The sequence below is a fragment of the Pleurodeles waltl genome, chromosome 6, assembly GCF_031143425.1.
Source record: "Pleurodeles waltl isolate 20211129_DDA chromosome 6, aPleWal1.hap1.20221129, whole genome shotgun sequence".
NCBI classification, from domain to species: Eukaryota; Metazoa; Chordata; class Amphibia; order Caudata; family Salamandridae; genus Pleurodeles; species Pleurodeles waltl.
In genome coordinates this window covers 824,297,422-824,315,795 of record NC_090445.1, presented here as the reverse complement: position 1 = coordinate 824,315,795, position 18,374 = coordinate 824,297,422, and the positions used below count along the sequence as shown (strand labels likewise).

At 44.9% G+C, this 18,374-nt stretch overlaps 1 protein-coding gene across 1 annotated transcript in view; it reads left to right on the top strand.

Annotated features, from left to right (window-relative positions):
- Positions 1–18,374, top strand: part of TAF5 (TATA-box binding protein associated factor 5) — a 173,172-nt gene that overhangs the window by 114,376 nt on the left and 40,422 nt on the right. The window contains exon 10 of the mRNA XM_069242226.1: positions 4,057–4,221. Within this exon, the coding sequence (XP_069098327.1) occupies positions 4,057–4,221 (165 nt within the window). The remainder of the gene's footprint in view (positions 1–4,056; positions 4,222–18,374) is intronic.

Below are 18,374 nucleotides of genomic sequence, written 5' to 3'. Positions count from 1 at the left end.
TTTCATCACTTATGCCACCAATTACGTAGCTAGATCTCTGAGAAACTGCCTGCCACAAAGAGATTGGGGTCCCACTGAACAATCTTGAATATTGCAATGAGGGAATTTTGTGGCTTACTCCGAGCCAGCATCAGCACAAATATTTAACTAATTAGAAAGTTTGCAGACTCTAGAATGTCAGTTCCCCACTCTCTTCCCTGCTCAATTTGTTCTGCTCAAATAGTATGGATAGTCATAGGTTTACCAATCACTTCACATTGTGTGTGTCTCTCCTCATCCAGATACATAAAAAAATTCTAAGGCTGACCCCAGCTCTGTTCTTGTCATTTTTCATTCTGCAGCAACATGATTGTCTAAACATCATTCATGCATTTGTATCCAAGCCTCCACTGGTTTCCACATTTATTAATAACATTCAGGAAATTAAGTGACACCTAAAAAGTGATCTGCTTTTGAGGTCTGGGGTTTCCATTATTTGGACTCAATTGCTACAGACAACCTTCAAGTCATCCTTGGATTGACAAACACATACCTTAGAAAGGTTACAGAGTACTTCAGAACATTGACCAAACCCCGTGCTCCGATCTGCCAGCTCCACAAGTTTGAGGAAAATGACAAGCAATAGAACACGTATGAAGAGATCACCAAATGTACCCTTACAAGGACAGCTAGCAAACTGGGTCTCTTCTGCTTCTTAGTGAAAATATAGAAACTTGATAGCCATAACTTAGACAACTGGTTCCCGGCTATCTCTAAACCACAGTTCATCCTCCTTGGTGCTGGCTCAAACAATTCCAGCTTCTAGAAGCAGAGACCAATTCAGAGTAGGGATTGTTGATAAAGACATTATCAGGCAGTCTCTTCTGTCCTAAAGAGTTGCAGTATTTTCTCAGTTAGTCGCCTGTGCTTTGTGAACATTATTATTTTGGGCCCCTCTAGAGTTGATGGTTTAATGTATACGCTTATAAAAGGCTCAAATCTTGGGGAACTATGAGCATATTGAATTTCTGTGCATGAGATGATAAGGGCGTTTGTCAAACTGTTTTGCCTTTTGGTGTTTCGGGGGGCAGAAAAGGAATAAACAAAAGTTCCAAGTCAAAAGATTCTTCAGGTCCTAACTTCTTGAGTGGTGGACTTGGGGGTTTCTAGACCTTTGGCCAGTCAGACAGGTAGTAAGACTGGTTCAGTTTCACCCATTGGAAGGATATCAATTTTGGCTCAGTTCACTCATTGGAAGATCTTGTTGTTCCAGTGGAGTATATAGTGCAAGCACGAGATGACGTTTGTGGGATTCCTTGCTCTGCTGTTTAGCAAGCCTTACAAGAATGTGCATGTCATCTTCATGTATTTGCAAGGTCACCTGTTACTCTTTGATTAAATGTGGCAATATATATTTGTAGATATTAAACCACAAATAGGAGAGGGCTGATCCTTGAGGAACTCTGTAGGACACTGGAAGTGTGGATGATTTGGCTGCCTCAGTCTTATTTTGCTGCTGGATTAATGACAGATGAGGTCCAGAATTGGCCAGTCCAATGCTCCCGCCTTTCTGTCAGTGTTCTGTTGAGCTGCCCAGCGGTTGAGGCGTGCACTGGCTGTTTTCTTTGTCTGCATCCATCGAAAGCAGGAATTTCTCTTTCATATGGGCTGTGGCTTGTCCTGTATCCCATAGGATCTAAGTTCAGACTCACGATCGTGTCAGAGGTGACTTAGTTCAGTGTCTGTTCCATATGCCTGTTAGGAAAAAGAGTAGTTTGGGGAATAATTGAGTTTGATGCAGTCTGAGGATCTTAAGCTGTCTTCTTTTTTTAGGAGGGCTGGTGGTGCATTCCTGTAGAGGGCCCAGGCTGACGCTCTTCTGTTGCTCTCGCAGCATTTCCTACAGATGGAATCACAAGGTTATGCAGGGATCGGCTTCCAGGTGAAATGCCTGGAAAATAAATTCCAGTAAAGAACAGGAGCTGGCAAAGGTTATGATGGACTGAGGGAGGTAGGGCACAAGAAAGCATTGGTTGAGTGAGCAGCCAGCAGCAGGTACAAGAGTAGACCTCACAGCTGCTATCTTGCTTTAGTTAGCAAGATTCCTGAACGAAAGCTCCCAGCGGCATGTGTGCTAACTTCACACTTCTGCAACAGTTCCTGTTACACAGTGACATTATTGCTGTTTACTAATTCTATCATCAAGCAATTCCTAAGAATGTTTATTATTCTGTTCCCTCCAGTGCATTGACCAATGCCTATGATGGATGTCAATATTCTATGAAGACTGAGGACTGCAACTTTCTAACCCATGTAGCATTCAGTATTTACCTTGGAAAACCGCCTCGCTGTTGACCATAACAAATCAATGAAATTTTAATCTTTCTTTAGGGACAATGTGGCGTTACAAGTGCATCTTAAGTTTGTAACAAATGTGTATCAGACTTAATGTTAACCAGACATTTTTCTTTCAAATGTCATTCAGCTCAAATTGAAAATGTTTGCGTGGGAGGAGAGCTCTTTATTATGCCTTGGTTCTTTCGGAAATTTGTTAGCCTGCCCAGTTTTATATCATAAATATGACAGCCCTCATCTCCTCTCATATATGTCTGAAGCTAGTCTTGCACAGGCAGGAATAACCACAGGAGAGCCCCTTTGGGAACAGAGCCTCAAAAAGAGCTCTGTGCGCCAACAGTACACCCCCAAGAAGTCTGCCTTCATTGTGGAGCGCTTGCAGTACCAGAAACACCACTGACGAGAAGCAGATGACGGAGTATGGATGCTATTCGGCAGATGTTTAGTTGTAGATGCAGAAACTACAGCACACCCAAAACGCTTCTGCCAGACTTATCCTGGACATTCACTGTCGCAAGCACATCACGAATCACTTAAGAGACCTCCACTGGCTTGCTATCGAGAAAAGAATTAACTTCAGACTTCTTGTCCACGCATACAAGGCCCCCCCACAACCTAGGACCCACCTACCTCAACCACTGCATCACCTTCTACTCCCCCACCAGACCTCTGTGCTCCACTCAACAAGCACTAGCCACCGTACTCCACATACGTAAGTCTTCTGCTGGAGGAAGATTCTTCGCCTACCTCGTGGCAAAGATCTGGAACACCCTACCCTTGGACCTCAGGCAGTCACCATTGTTACCTCAATTTAAGAAGGACCTTAAAACCTGGCTCTTCAACTGAGGCACAGAGGATAAACCCCCTAAGCGCCTTGAACGCTTATGGGTGAGTATTTGCGCTGTATAAATCTCCATTTGACTTGAGTTGTATATGGTATATAAAACACTAGCCTGTCCTTCAGGTACAACTGATTTGATCCTCTTTGCAAGTTATACAGACCAATAAAAGATAAAATACAGGCGAAGGAAAAGTCACTTGCATTTAGTGACTGTTATCCATCATCTTATCTTTCATAGATTTACATGCAGTTAAACCCTTAAGCATACCAGGGATCACTTTCCATGCTGTAGGAATAGAACATTCTCTCTAGTGGGATGTATGACAGGTAAAGGGACCAAATCAAAAACAGGCTTATCTTTGTGATATTATTGTGTTAAATGTAATATGTTGTTAAGATAGGCTGTGAGTATTTCAGTAGCATCTGTCTGAAAGATTTCAGCACTGTAGAACAGTAGTTGCAGGTAAGTAGCATTTACATTGTTTTCTCCAGTTTCATGGAAGGGTGGGTACATTTAACACATACGATTTCCAAATTCCTCCAGTACTCTAGCACAGAATATTTGAACCCATAGAATGTTGAGAAAGTGGATTTAGCATGAAGAGGATACTTAATGTGTTGCTTCATCACTGATGAAAATTGTAACTTAAGTGCTTGAAAGTCTTTTCTGTAAAGCAAAGTGTGTTGAAACTTAGACATGTTCTTTTAAAGTACATGATGCTTTCTCCTAGAATACTTTGCTCATTATGATCTTCGTGCAACTGTTCATAAATGCCTGCACGGTCTTTATTGAAATGTGGAGCTGTAGGTGTATGCTATCCTGCTTGTGTGGTGTTTCTTATAACATTTATGATCACTTTTTCCCTTTTTTATCTTATTAGAAATTACTTGTTGTCGAGTTCAGAAGATGGTACAATCCGATTGTGGAGCCTGCAGACTTTCACCTGCTTGGTGGGCTACAAAGGTCACAATTACCCGGTGTGGGATACACAGTTCTCTCCCTTTGGCTACTACTTCATATCTGGAGGCCATGACCGGGTTGCTCGGTGAGAGCCATATTAGATCCTTGTATTTCTGACATAGTCTAGTACTTGTCTTGCGCTCCAGTGTACAATGTAACTTTATTAAGCTTTGATTACATTGATTTTTCGTAGTGTAATTCCATTTAATTTCTGCTCTTTTGAACAAACCCTGCCACAAACGTGTTTTTTAACCATAGCACAGTTTGTTTATTGACTACAATGTAACGTGGTATTGTTCTGAGGAGTCTGTGTGCAGGGATCACTTTCAATGAATAGGGGCTAGAGAACTGATGTAGCAGTTTTCACTAATTTGCATTTATTCTTTAGATGTACGAATAGCTCAGTTGCACAAAGGTATAATGTTTTTCTGCAAATTTGAATGAGATAGCTGAGAGGGGCTTATTACATTGAATGTTTGCATAATTTAAATCGTAATACAATGAAAACAAAATTAAATTGGCCTGGTGTCTTACAAGTTGTTTTTCTTCGAAGAAGTCTTTTCAAGTCACGGGACTGAGTGACTCCTCCCTTTCGGCTCCATTGCGCATGGGTGTCGACTCCATCATAGATTGTTTTCTTTCCGCCATCGGGTTCGGACGTCTTCCTCTGCGCTCCGTATTTCGAATTGGGAAAGTTAGAAAAGAATCGAAAATTTGTCTGTATTGTTCTCGTTCGGTACCGGTTTAGTTTTAGCGTATCTGCACCGACATCAAGACCGCTTCGGCGGCCCTTCAGGGCTTCTGCTCTTCATCAAGGCCTGGTCGGCCCGACCACACCCGTCGTCCAAGACTAATGGACCGGACCCCCTTCCGTTTCTGTCCTAAGTGTCACGCCAAGTATCCTTCTACAGACCAGCACCCAGTCTGTAACCCGTGTTTGTCGCCCGAACACAGAGAGGATACTTGTGAAGCTTGCCGAGCATTTCGATCCAAGAAGACCTTAAGGGATCGACACGCAAGACGACTACAAATGGCGTCGAAGCCGAAACAACATCTCGATATCCAGGAGGAGGAAGAAAGAATCTCCATCCAAGAAACTGACTCGGATAAATCAGACGGTGATCGACCCTCGACGGCGCAGCAAACAGTGAGTACACCTGCCCCGTCCCACACCCCGGGTGTAAGGAAATGCCTCCTTGGCATGGTTACCCCCTGACTTTTTGCCTTTGCTGATGCCAAGTTATGATTTGAAAGTGTGCTGAGGCCTGCTAATCAGGCCCCAGCACCAGTGTTGTTTCCCTAACCTGTACCTTTGTTTCCACAATTGTCACACCCTGACATCCAGGTAAGTCCCTTGTAACTGGTATCCCTGGTACCAAGGGCCCTGATGCCAGGGAAGGTCTCTAAGGACTGCAGCATGTCTTATGCCACCCTGGGGAAACCATACAGACTTCCAGTGTGGGCTGACTAGTTCTAGCAGCCTGCCACACACCAGACATGTCACTGGCCACATGGGGAGAGTGCCTTTGTCACTCTGTGGTTAGTAACTAAGCCTGTACTGGGTGGAGGTGCTTCTCACCTCCCCCTGCAGGAACTGTAACACCTGGCGGTGAGCCTCAAAGGCTCACCCCCTTTGTTACAGCACCCCAGGGCACTCCAGCTAGTGGAGTTGCCCGCCCCCTTCGGCCACGGCCCCACTTTTGGCGGCAAGGCCGGAGAAGATAATGAGAAAAACAAGGAGGAGTCACTGGCCAGTCAGGACAGCCCCTAAGGTGTCCTGAGCTGAGGTGACTCTGACTTTTAGAAATCCTCCATCTTGCAGATGGAGGATTCCCCCAATAGGATTAGGGAAGTGCCCCCCTCCCCTCAGGGAGGAGGCACAAACAAGGTGTAGCCCCCCTCGGGGCTAGTAGCCATTGGCTACTAACCCCCCAGACCTAAACACACCCCTAAATTGAGTATTTAGGGGCTCCAAGAACACAGCAAGATAGATTCCTGCAACCTAAGACAAAAGAAGGACTGCTGAGCTGAAAAACCTGCAGAGAAGATGGAGACACCAACTGCTTTGGCCCTAGCTCTACCGGCCTGTCTCCCCACTTCAAAAGAACTGCTCCAGGGACGCGTTCCCCAGGGTCCAGCGACCTCTGAAGCCTCAGAGGATTACCCGGCATCTAAAAGGACCAAGATGTCCCAAGGACAGTGGCTCTGCTCCAAGGAAGAAGCATCTTTGCAACAAAGAAGCAACTTTGAAAGAACACCTGTTTCCCGCCGGAAGCGTGAGACTTTGCACTCTGCACCGACGCCCCCGGCTCGACTTGTGGAGAACCAACGCTACAGCGAGGACTCCCCGGCGACTGCGAGCCCGTGAGTAGCCAGAGTTGACCCCCTGAGCCCCCACAGCGACGCCTGCAGAGGGAATCCAGAGGCTCCCCCTGACCGCGACTGCCTGCTTCAAAGAACCCGACGCCTGGTAAGGACACTGCACCCGCAGCCCCCAGGGCCTGAAGGATCCGACCTCCAGTGCAGGAGTGACCCCCAGCTGGCCCTTTCCCTTGCCTAGGTGGTGGCTACCCCGAGGAGCCCCCCCTTGCCTGCCTGCATCACTGAAGAGACCCCTTGGTCTCCCATTGAATTCCATTGCAAACCCGACACCTGTTTACACACTGCACCCGGCTGCCCCCGTGGAGCTGAGGGTGTACTTTTTGTGCTGACTTGTGTCCCCCCCTGTGCCCTACAAAACCCCCCTGGTCTGCCCTCCGAAGACGCGGGTACTTAACTGCTGGCAGACTGGAACCAGGGCACCCCTTCTCCATTGAAACCTATGCGTTTTGGGCACCACTTTGACCTCTGCAACTGACCGGCCCTGAGCTGCTGGGGTGGTAACTTTGGGGTTGCTCTAAACCCCCAACGGTGGGCTACCTTGGACCCAACTTTGAACCCTGTAGGTGGTTTACTTGCCTGCAAAACTAACAAACACTTACCTCCCCCAGGAACTGTTGAAAATTGCACTGTCTAGTTTTAAAATAGCTTATAGCCATTTGTGTGAAAACTGTATATGCTATTTTGCTAATTCAAAGTTCCTCGTTCCTAAGTGAAATACCTTTCATTTAAAGTATTTTGTAAATCTTGAACCTGTGGTTCTTAAAATAAACTAAGAAAAGATATTGTTCTATATAAAAACCTATTGGCCTGGAATTGTCTTTGAGTGTGTGTTCCCCATTTATTGCCTGTGTGTGTACAACAAATGCTTAACACTACCCTCTGATAAGCCTGCTGCTCGGCCACACTACCACAAAATAGAGCATTAGAAATTTTCTATTTTTGCCACTGTGCATGCTATTTCTTACTTTGAAATATTACATACAGAGCCAACTTCCTCCACCGGGTCACACCAAAAAACTCAAGGCCACGGGGACACCACCACCAGCAGGCCATGGCTCAACCTGCAGAAAAGAAGGTGACCAAATAACATCGGCACTGAAAAAGGGCAAATATTTGCCGAAGACTTTCGACTCCGGTCGAGAATCCGGCACCAAAAAAAGTCGGCATTGAGTTATCGAGTCGGGCAAGCCTCGAAAAAGCTCATCGGAACCGAAAAAAACACTATTGTTGGGAATTTCAGTACCGAAAAAAACGGCTTCAGTGCCGAAACTCTCTTCCTACACGGAAGAGCAAGGTCTTGCTATGCAGCTTAAAGAAAAGCACAGATTTGAGCAAGATCTCGATTTAGAAGAACATGACCAGAGACGACAAAGGTTAGAAATCCAGAAGGACACAGGAAAGATACAGACCATCCCTCCACTCAAATCAAAAAGAAAACTACCTTTTCAAGAGACTAAGTTGCAACCCAAAGCCAAAGTAGTTAGAGACAAGTCACCACCACATTTCTCACCACAACCATCCCCACTGCAATCACCACACTTGTCACCTGTGGGTACACCGATGGCGCAGTCACCCACACATACTGGGATGACTCAAGATGATGCGGATCCCTGGGATTTATACGACCCACCTATATCGGACAACAGCCCAGAGTGTTACCCGACCAAGCCTTCACCACCAGAAGACAGTACACCATATACGCAAGTACTAGCCAGGGCAGCTACGTTCCACAACGTAACAATGCACTCTGAACTGGTGGAGGATGACTTCCTGTTCAACACTCTGGCATCCACTCACGCATCCTACCAAAGCCTGCCAATGCTACCGGGCATGCTCAAACATGCTCAACAGGTCTTCCAAGAGCCTGTAAAAGGGAGGGCCATCACGCCAAGGGTCGAAACGAAATATAAAACGCCCCCGTCAGACCCAGTGTTTATAACTTAACAGCTCCCTCCGGACTCAGTGGTTGTGGGGGCTGCAAGAAAAAGGGCGAATTCACAATCATCAGGGGATGCCCCAACACCTGATAAAGAGAGTCGAAAGTTCGACGCAGCGGGGAAAAGAGTGGCATCACAAGCAGCCAATCAATGGCGAATTTCAAACTCGCAAGCCCTACTTGCACGCTACGACAGGGCACACTGGGACGAAATGCAAGACATCATCCAGCATTTGCCCAAGGAACACCAAAAACGGGCCCAACAAGTAGTTGAAGAGGGACAGGCCATATCGAACAATCAAATACGGTCTGCCCTAGGCTCTGCAGATACAGCAGCACGGACTGTCAACACAGCTGTAACGATTCGAAGACATGCATGGCTGCGAAGTTCTGGATTTAAATCAGAAATACAACAGGCGGTACTAAACATGCCGTTAAATCAACATCAGTTGTTTGGGCCAGAGGTGGATACCGCGATCGAGAAGATGAAAAAAGACACGGACACGGCCAAAGCCATGGGTGCGCTCTACTCCTTACAGTACAGAGGCACATTTAAGAAACCATAGTTTAGGGGGGGTTTCGACAACAGACATCTGAACCATCCACCTCCCAAACAAAACCCACCTACCAGTCGCAATACCAAAGAGTGGGGTTTCGTGGTTCCTACAGAGGACAATTCCCAAGAGGAAGAGGGAAATTCCAGCCCGCCAAACCAAGCCCTAGCAATCAGTGACTTCATGTCACACTACCCCAACACTTGTCACCAGTGGGGGGAAGGCTAACCAAATACTTCCACAATTGGACACACATTACCACAGACACGTGGGTCCTATCAATGATCCAACATGGTTATTGCATAGAATTCACAACATTCCCTCCAGATGTTCCACCAAAACCGCACAGATTGTCTCCACAACACTTAGACCTATTACATATAGAGGTCCAAGCACTGCTACAAAAACAAGCCATTGAGTTGTACCTTATCAACAGAAAGGAACAGGTGTTTACTCCCTGTATTTCCTTGTTCCAAAAAAGGACAAAACATTAAGGCCTATCTTAGATCTCAGAACACTGAATCTCTTCATCAAATCAGATCATTTCCACACGGTAACACTTCAGGACGTAGTTCCCTTACTAAAAAAAGGGGAATACATGACAACACTGGATCTCAAGGATGCGTATTTTCATATACCCATCCATCCATCTCACAGGAAATACCTCAGGTTTGTAATACAAGGCAAACATTATCAATTCAAAGTGCTACCGTTCGGAATAACAACAGCCCCCAGAGTATTTACAAAATGCCTAGCCGTAGTAGCAGCTTATATAAGGAGACCGCACATGCACGTATTCCCATATTTAGATGATTGGTTAATAAAAGCCAACACTCAGCAACAATGTAAATTTCAAACGCAATAAGTCATAGATACTCAACACAAACTAGGGTTTTCTATAAATTACCAAAAATCACATCTACAACCATCCCAAATACAACAGTACTTGGGAGCAACACTCAACACACCAAAAGCAATTGCCACTACAAGTCCACAAAGTTCAGTTGTTCCAAAATGTAAAATCAAGCATCCAACCAAACCAACAATACATGGTAAGGTTTGTGATGAAACTACTAGGCATGATGTCCTCATGCATAGCTATTGTCCCAAACGCAAGACTACACATGCGGCCCTTACAGCAGTGCCTAACAAAACAATGGACGCAGGCACAGGGTCAACTCTAAGATCTAGTGTTGATAGACCACCAAATACACTCTTCGCTTCATTGGTGGAATCCTGTAAATTTAAACAAAGGGCGGCCTTTTCAAGATCCAGTGCCTCACGTCATTATCGCAACAGACGCTTCCATGATTGGGTGGGGAGCACACCTCAACAATCACAGCATACAAGGTCAATGGGACAATCAACAAAAACTACTTCACATAAATCACTTGGAACTGCTAGCGCTATTTCTTGCATTAAAAGCGTTTCAGCCACTTCTAGCCCGCAAACACATTCTTGTCAAGACAGACAATATGACAACAATGTATTATCTACACAAACGGGGGACACACTCGTCACAGCTGTGTCTCTTAGCACAAAAAAATTGCCATTGGGCAATTCACAACAACATTCACCTGATAGCACAATACATACCGGGCATTCAAAATCAGTTGGCCGACAATCTTGGTCGAGATCAACAGCAAACTCACGAATGGGAAATACATCCCCAGATACTACAAGATCACTTCTACCGCTGGGGGACACCAAACATAGACCTATTTGCAACAAAAGAATACGCAAAATGCCAAAACTTCGCGTCCAGGTACCCACACCCTCAGTCCAAGGGCAATGCTCTATGGATCAGCTGGTCAGGGATATTTGCTTACTCTTTTCCCCCTCTCCCGCTCATTCCTTATCTGGTCAACAAACTGAGTCAAAACAAACTCAAACTAACACTTATAGCACCAACGTGGGCTCGCCAACCGTGGTACACCACACTTTTTGGACCTATCTGTGGTACCCCACATCAAACTACCAAACAGACAAGATCTGTTAACACAACACACAACACACAAACCACAGATCAGACACCTGAATCCAGCATCGCTCAACCTAGCAATCTGGCTCCTGAAGTCTTAGAATTTAGATATCTAAACCTTTCTAAAGAATGGATGGAGGTCATTAAACAAGCAAGAAAACCCACAACCAGACATTGTTACGCTAACAAATGGAAAAGATTTGTTTGTTACTGCCAGGCTAATCAGATTACGCCACTAGACGCCTCCACACAAGACATTGTAACTTACTTATTACATTTACAAAAGTCTAATCTAGCCTTCTCTTCCATTAAAATACATCTCACTGCAATATCTGCAGATTAAACATACAAAATCGCTTTTTAGAATCCCAGTTTATTAAAGCCTTTATGGAAGGACTAAAAAGAATCATACCCCCAAGGACACCACCAGTGCCTTCGTGGAATCTCAATATTGTGTTAACACGACTCATGGGCCCACCATTTGAACCCATGCATTCTTGTCAAATCCACTTTTTAACTTGGAAAGTAGCCTTTCTAATAGCCATCACTTCACTTAGAAGAGTTAGCGAAATACAGGCGTTTACTATTCAAGAACCCTTTATACAAATACATAAACATAAGGTGGTTCTCCGTACAAATCCACCATTCTTACCAAAAGTCATATCACCATTTCATCTAAATCAAACGGTAGAACTCCCAGTCTTCTTCCCACAGCCAGACTCAGTAGCAGAAAGGGCATTACATACGTTAGACATAAAGAGAGCGCTAATGTATTACATTGACAGAACAAAACAATTTCGAAAAACAAAACAATTGTTCGTAGCTTTCCAAAAACCACATGCAGGTAACCCCATATCCAAACAGGGCATTGCCAGATGGATCGTCAAATGCATACAAACCTGTTACCTTTAAGCTAAAAGAGAATTACCCATTACTCCAAGGGCACACTCCACTAGAAAGAAGGGCACCACAATGGCTTTTCTTGGTAATATACCAATGACAGAAATTTGTAAGGCAGCCACTTGGTCTACGCCTCATAACTTTTCTAAGCATTACTGTGTAGAAATGTTAGCAGCACAACAAGCCACAGTAGGACAGGCTGTACTAAGAACATTATTTCAGACAACTTCAACTCCCACATGCTAATCACCGCTTTTGGGGAGATTACTGCTTTGTTGTCTATGCACAGCATGTGTATCTGCAGCTACACATGCCATTGAACGGAAAATGTCACTTACCCAGTGTACATCTGTTCGTGGCATGTTGAGCTGCAGATTCACATGCGCCCTCCCACCTCCCAGGGAGCCTGTAGCCATTTTAGTTGCATTAAAAGTGTATATGTAAATAATTTTGACTTTAATACTCTATGTATATACACATTTACTCCATTGCATGGGCACCTCTAGTATCCTTACTTTAACAACTCCTACCTCACCCTCTGCGGGGAAAACAATCTAAGATGGAGTCGACGCCCATGCGCAATGGAGCCGAAAGGGAGGAGTCACTCGGTCCCGTTACTCAAAAAGACTTCTTCTAAGAAAAACAACTTGTAACACTCCGAGCCCAACACTAGACGGCAGGAACAGTGCACAGCATGTGAATCTGCAGTGTAACATGCCACGAACAGATGTGCACTGGGTAAGTGACATTTTCCATATATATATATATATATATATAGCAAAGTTTGTTGGTTTTTCATGTGGTAGCATATATGTCATAAATAAAAGTAATTAATTGTAGCATACATTTTAGATTTCAAGGTGAGCAAACAGCATCTTCAGTACAGAAGGTGATAGAAATAATGTTGCACACATGAGAGATGCTAACATACACTGGATATAATCATATACTATGTCACCTCCTCGCCAAGGTCCAGTGTCTGGAGATCTGTCTCTTAACTAGTAGGAGCACTAAGTCTATGAAGCGTGACAGGGTTTTTGAATTCTTCAGGATGTGGGAAGAGACACAGTAGGCAGTGCACTATAGTGTTCCAGTGGGGGACGTCAGCCAAGTTCACCAGTGCAGTGTGGACTTCAGTCCCGTAAGACTGCAACAAGGGGCACAACCACAGTATGTGCAACCGATCTGGTCGGTATGGCATCGGGCAATTTTGAAGGAATATTTCATTTAGAGCAGTGAAAATTGGATATGTTTGAACGGGGGTTACAGGATATTTTAGTACAGTATGTAAGGAGGAAGCGCCATTCTTTGTCATGTAGGGCCCACCATAGTTCTTCCTCCCATCAAGCACGGAGGGGTGCTGAAAAAGAAATGTGTAAGTGTGCACGTAGACTCATTTAAAGTCATTTTAGTAGGCATATACTTTTACCCATTTCGCATATCGCCTGAATAAGTGTGTGTGTGTCTCGGGCTGTGTCCCGGTTGGCGCCCAGTGCATTTACATATATCTGTGAATGCTGCCATGTGTTAGGAAGAGGGAGTGTCGTAATCCATAAGTTTGGATACATTTCTGGTGTGGTTTAAGCTCTCCATTTACAAACATGTAATCCCCATAGTGGTATATTAGAAGCATAGTGGGGCACAGTTGCTGCATATTTTAAGGCTTGTTTTCAGTATGTAAGCGTGTTACTTAGTAGTAGTGGTAATCGGAGAGGACGTGCTGCACATGCTAGTAGCACTGTGTGTAGTTTACCCATTCCTAGCATACGTGTGATGTAATCTATTTAATTTAGATAGTGACCTGCAAACCAGTAAGATAACCATTGTAGTTCGCCTGCGTAACAATATGCAGTAAAGTTTGGGGCACCCATACAACCCTTGTCCGGCGTTATCTGTAATTGTTCCCTGTATCTGTTCCCCAGATCAAATCAAGAAGCAGGGTATTGAGCTGTGCGAGTTTGCTACTCAAGTTTCACTGCATTTCTCTGGAAATGCGGTGAACCTTGAGTAGCAAACTTGCACATGATTACTGGGCTTATCATGGCAATTGCATCAAAACTCTGGATACACTCCTCTCTTTCTCTGATGGCAAAATATTATAATTAAATGGTCTGACTCTTTTTCGCGGAAATTACCTATTCTAAACGTATATTGATGCATAGCGGAGCGACACTTTGGATTTGATCATTTAATAATAGGTATTTTGGAAAAATGACGATTAGAGATTTGGATCAACACCTTTTCTCTGCATCTATCACGGGTGTCGGTTACATTAAACCTCGATAAAGTCATTTTTTACGAAACGCGTGTTGGCTATTGAATGTGAATAAATTGAACACGAAGAATGATATTGGAATAAGAAACGGCTTGACATTTCACAATAAAATGATTTTGGAGCACGATACGTACTGGTCTGACATACATATGACCTTATGATTGTTGGATGCCAACTGAGTGCTGTGGTTGTATTGTTCATATTTATCATGTATTTGTGAATAAATGTTTCTGCCTTTGGGTAGTGAGGTAGCCGACCACATAGCACCATTGGTAGACATACCAGAATAAGTTCATTGTACCCCATACTGCTGGACACTTATGGGATGTGCATTTTGTGTTATCATTGCTACCCTTTATTGAAAGTCATTTGCACAGTGCGGATGACATGTCCTACACCTTGTAGTCCTTGGAAAATGCTCCGACACCCCCACACTGGTATGAGAGGTGCTATAAAACAAATGAGTTACATGTGACAGGGAAGTTATGGAGAGGAGAGAGGCCCTTATGGTTTCACTTCCTTTCCCCACTACATATTTATGTGAAAAGGTTTTCTCATATCTTATATACCTTAAAAATAAAAACAGAAATCACTTGGGAAATGAAGAATCTGACCTGAGGATTCAGCTTTACTAAATAAAACAGAACATTGAAAAGATAGTCACCGAGATGCAGCAGCAACGTTCCCTTTAAAATTTTTCGATTTTTGCATACTTTGTCAATCTAAAATAATCATATCTTTAGTAATTCAAGTATTTGTTTAGTGTGTATTTTTTGCAAATTAAATTGATGTTTGAAATTTAAATCGTACAAATTGCTTGTGGGTCCAATAATGGTGCAGTGGGTGTATCTGGAGCTAAAATTTTGACAACCACTGCATTAGGGCTTAGAACAGGGCCTCTGCTGGACAGGCCCTCTGCACTTAGTAGTTTTTCGACAGCGAGGAATGAGAATCATTTGTTGATCTGCTAGGGTGTAATCATGGGACACATGGTGTGGTGAACAATAATCGCAGTGTTTTCACAGGATTTCTATACTACAGTGGCGAGGTCTCTGAAGTTCAGTATGCGTGCCACGATGGGTCAAGGAGGTGTCCCCATTCGTGGGCCGCATATAGGTACACTGTGTGCCCATTCCATAGTGAATGTGGCCGAAAGTCCTTGTGGGGCCACACTAGTTTTCAAGCAATTTTCAATAAAGAGTGTAGCATTGGGTCCCTGTTTTCCCTTCGGCATTCCAGTAATTTGCATGTTGTTGCGGCGTGCCCTACCTTTTGCATCCTCAGCTCTGTTGTGCTATAGATGTATTTGTTAGCGTAAGTCCTCCAACTCAGTTGAAACATTTCATTATCATTATAGACCACCAATTGATGCTAACTAGTTTAGTAAATCTGATAGCCAATATGCCCCCTCACATTGAGAGATGGTGGATGCGACTGCAAGAGTACCACTATGAAATTGTACACAAAACGGGTAAGGATCAGACTACTGCTGATTACTTCACATGAGTACCACTACAGTGTCACAGTGGACATCGAAAATGGCTAAGGAGTGCACTAACCTTATTGTGAGGTACACCAGCAGCTTTATCAATTGAACAGATTATTGCTGCTACTAATGCAGTTAAAAACGTTACTCCTCAAAGACATCCTTTCAATTCAATGGTGGGAGAGGAACACTCAACCTTTTGCTATAGAATTTCGAAAATTCAAAAATGTACACGATGAACCATCTAACCAAGGAAAGTGTTTTATTTAGAGGCTTGTGAAACGTCAGACCTGAAAGCCTCTGACAGCAAGACATTGAACTAGCTCATGAATTACATTGTGGCATTGTTGCCACCAAACAAACCCTAAGAGACTGAGTGTGGTTCCTGCGCTTAGACGAGCGAGTTGAGAAGGAATTAAAAGAGTGTGATCTTTGCAACTGCCTTTCCCCAAAACTGATGTAGCACCCACTGACATGGTCTGACCTTTCCTTCACAAGTTTGGGAAAGAATTGCAACTGATGTCTTAGCCATTAGGGAACAGACATCTCATGGTAGTCATTGATAATTATTCACGCTCTCCTTTAGTAGAGGCGCTATCATCAGCAACCCATGGCAAGGTCATCGAGTGGCTAGACAACATCTTTGCAGCATGGGGTATCCCTGCTATTCTCAAATTTGACAACGATCCACCATTCAGTTGCAAAGACGTCAAGGGGTTTCTAGTCAGACTAGAAATCAAGCATCAAAAGAGTAGACCTCTGTGGCCACAAACCAGTAGTGTTGTTGAATGATTCATGAGTACCCTCAAAAGGGTTATTCAATGAGTGTCGATGGAGGGAATCAAGTCGATCCAGGCCTTGTGTCAAGCCCTCCGTGCTTATCGTTCTGCTCTTCATTCCACCACTGGTGAGAGCCCTGTCACCTTGCGATTTGGGAGAGCCGTCAGTATGAAACTGCTCAGTTTACCAACCTTTGAATGCTGACATGGTTCGTGTCACAGACACTTTTTGAAAGTGCAAGACCAAAACATATGCCAACCAGCGTCGACGAGCTCAGGAAATGGCTTTCGATGAAGGTGATTGGGTCCTGGTCAAACAGAATAGAAAGTGGAAAACAGGCACCTGATAAGCTGTCGATCCTCTGAGGGTGGTGATGTGCCAAGGACACATGGTCATTGCACATAGTCCTGTACAGACCTTCACATGGGACTCATCACATTTTAAACACCTACCCCTGTGTTCATCAGCTCTTGCAATCATGAATGAGGCGATCCTGCCGAACAGTCCAGATCAAGCATCAGAACCAGTGCCATTGGTGCCCAACCGGAGTGCTTCTCAACTACCTCAATATCACTTGATCTTACTGACCAGTGCGAGTGCCTCAACGACTTATTGAACAAATATAATGTAACTGTTGTTTATACTTTTTATTTAACAAGAGGGGGTGTAGTGTCATGAGACTATGGCCCTCATTACAACTTTGACGGGCGGCGGAGGCCGCCCGCCAAAGTTGCGCCGCAGGAATACCGCACCGCGGTCTGAAGACCGCGGCCGGCATTCCAAGTTTTCCCCTGGGCTGGCGGGCGGCCGCCGAAAGGCCGCCCGCCAGCCCAGGGGAAAACGACCTTCCCACCATGAAGCCGGCTCGTAATCGAGCCGGCGGAGTGGGAAGGTGCGACGGGTGCTACTGCACCCGTCGCGTATTTCACTGTCTGCTATGCAGACAGTGAAATACAAGCGGGGCCCTCTTATGGGGGCCCCTGCAGTGCCCATGCCATTGGCATGGGCACTGCAGGGGCCCCCAGGGGCCCCGCGACTCCCCCTCCCGCCATCCGGTTCCCGGCGGGAGAACCGCCAGGAACTGGATGGCGGGAGGGGGAGTCGGAATCCCCAAGCCGGCGCAGCAAGCTGCGCCGGCTTGGAGGATTCCTTGGGGGCAGCGGGAAACCAGCGGGAGACCGCCGGTTTCCCTTCTCTGACCGCGGCTAAGCCGCCGCGGTCAGAATGCCCCGCGGGGCACCGCCGGCCTGTCGGCGGTGCCACCGCGTCCCGCGGCCCTGGCGGTTACAAACCGCCAGGGTCGTAATGAGGGCCTATGTGTCCTAGGACTTTCGGGATTTGGGCAGACTCAACAGAGGAATTGATTAGCTTGTTGGGAGGTTCTAGGATGTGGTTATTAACCACACTTTGACGTGATCCGAGGAGAAGTGTGTTCGTATGCTGTGGGATAAAGATGTCTATTATAGAGTTCAGTGCATGGCTGGAGCTAAAAGGTTGGGAACCACTGCATTAGGGCATAGGACAGGCCCTCTGCTCCTAGACTGGGAAGGGTGCTACAGTGAATAGTAAAAAGTATGCCTGGTCACAAATTTAGTGTTGCTAGGTGACTGTCTGCCTGACAAACTGCTGGAATATCAGTGTAGGAGGTTAATAAATAAAACATAAAACAGCAGATAAATGGAGCCACTAAAATGTTGGTTTCGTTCAGATTACATGGCAGTGAACTGTTTGAAAGTTGGAAACTGTGCAGTAGGCACTTTTTGAGTATGGAAAGCCATTTCATTAACCAGTAAAATAGACCTCGAAAATAATTTTTGGCATATTAGATAGCTTCACATTCTGAATTTTAAGTTTACAAGCTTATGAGAAAAGCCAAGCAATGGTGAAGCGCTCTCTAACCTGATATTCCAGTAATTGTTGACAGTATTAAGGAAAATCTACCCA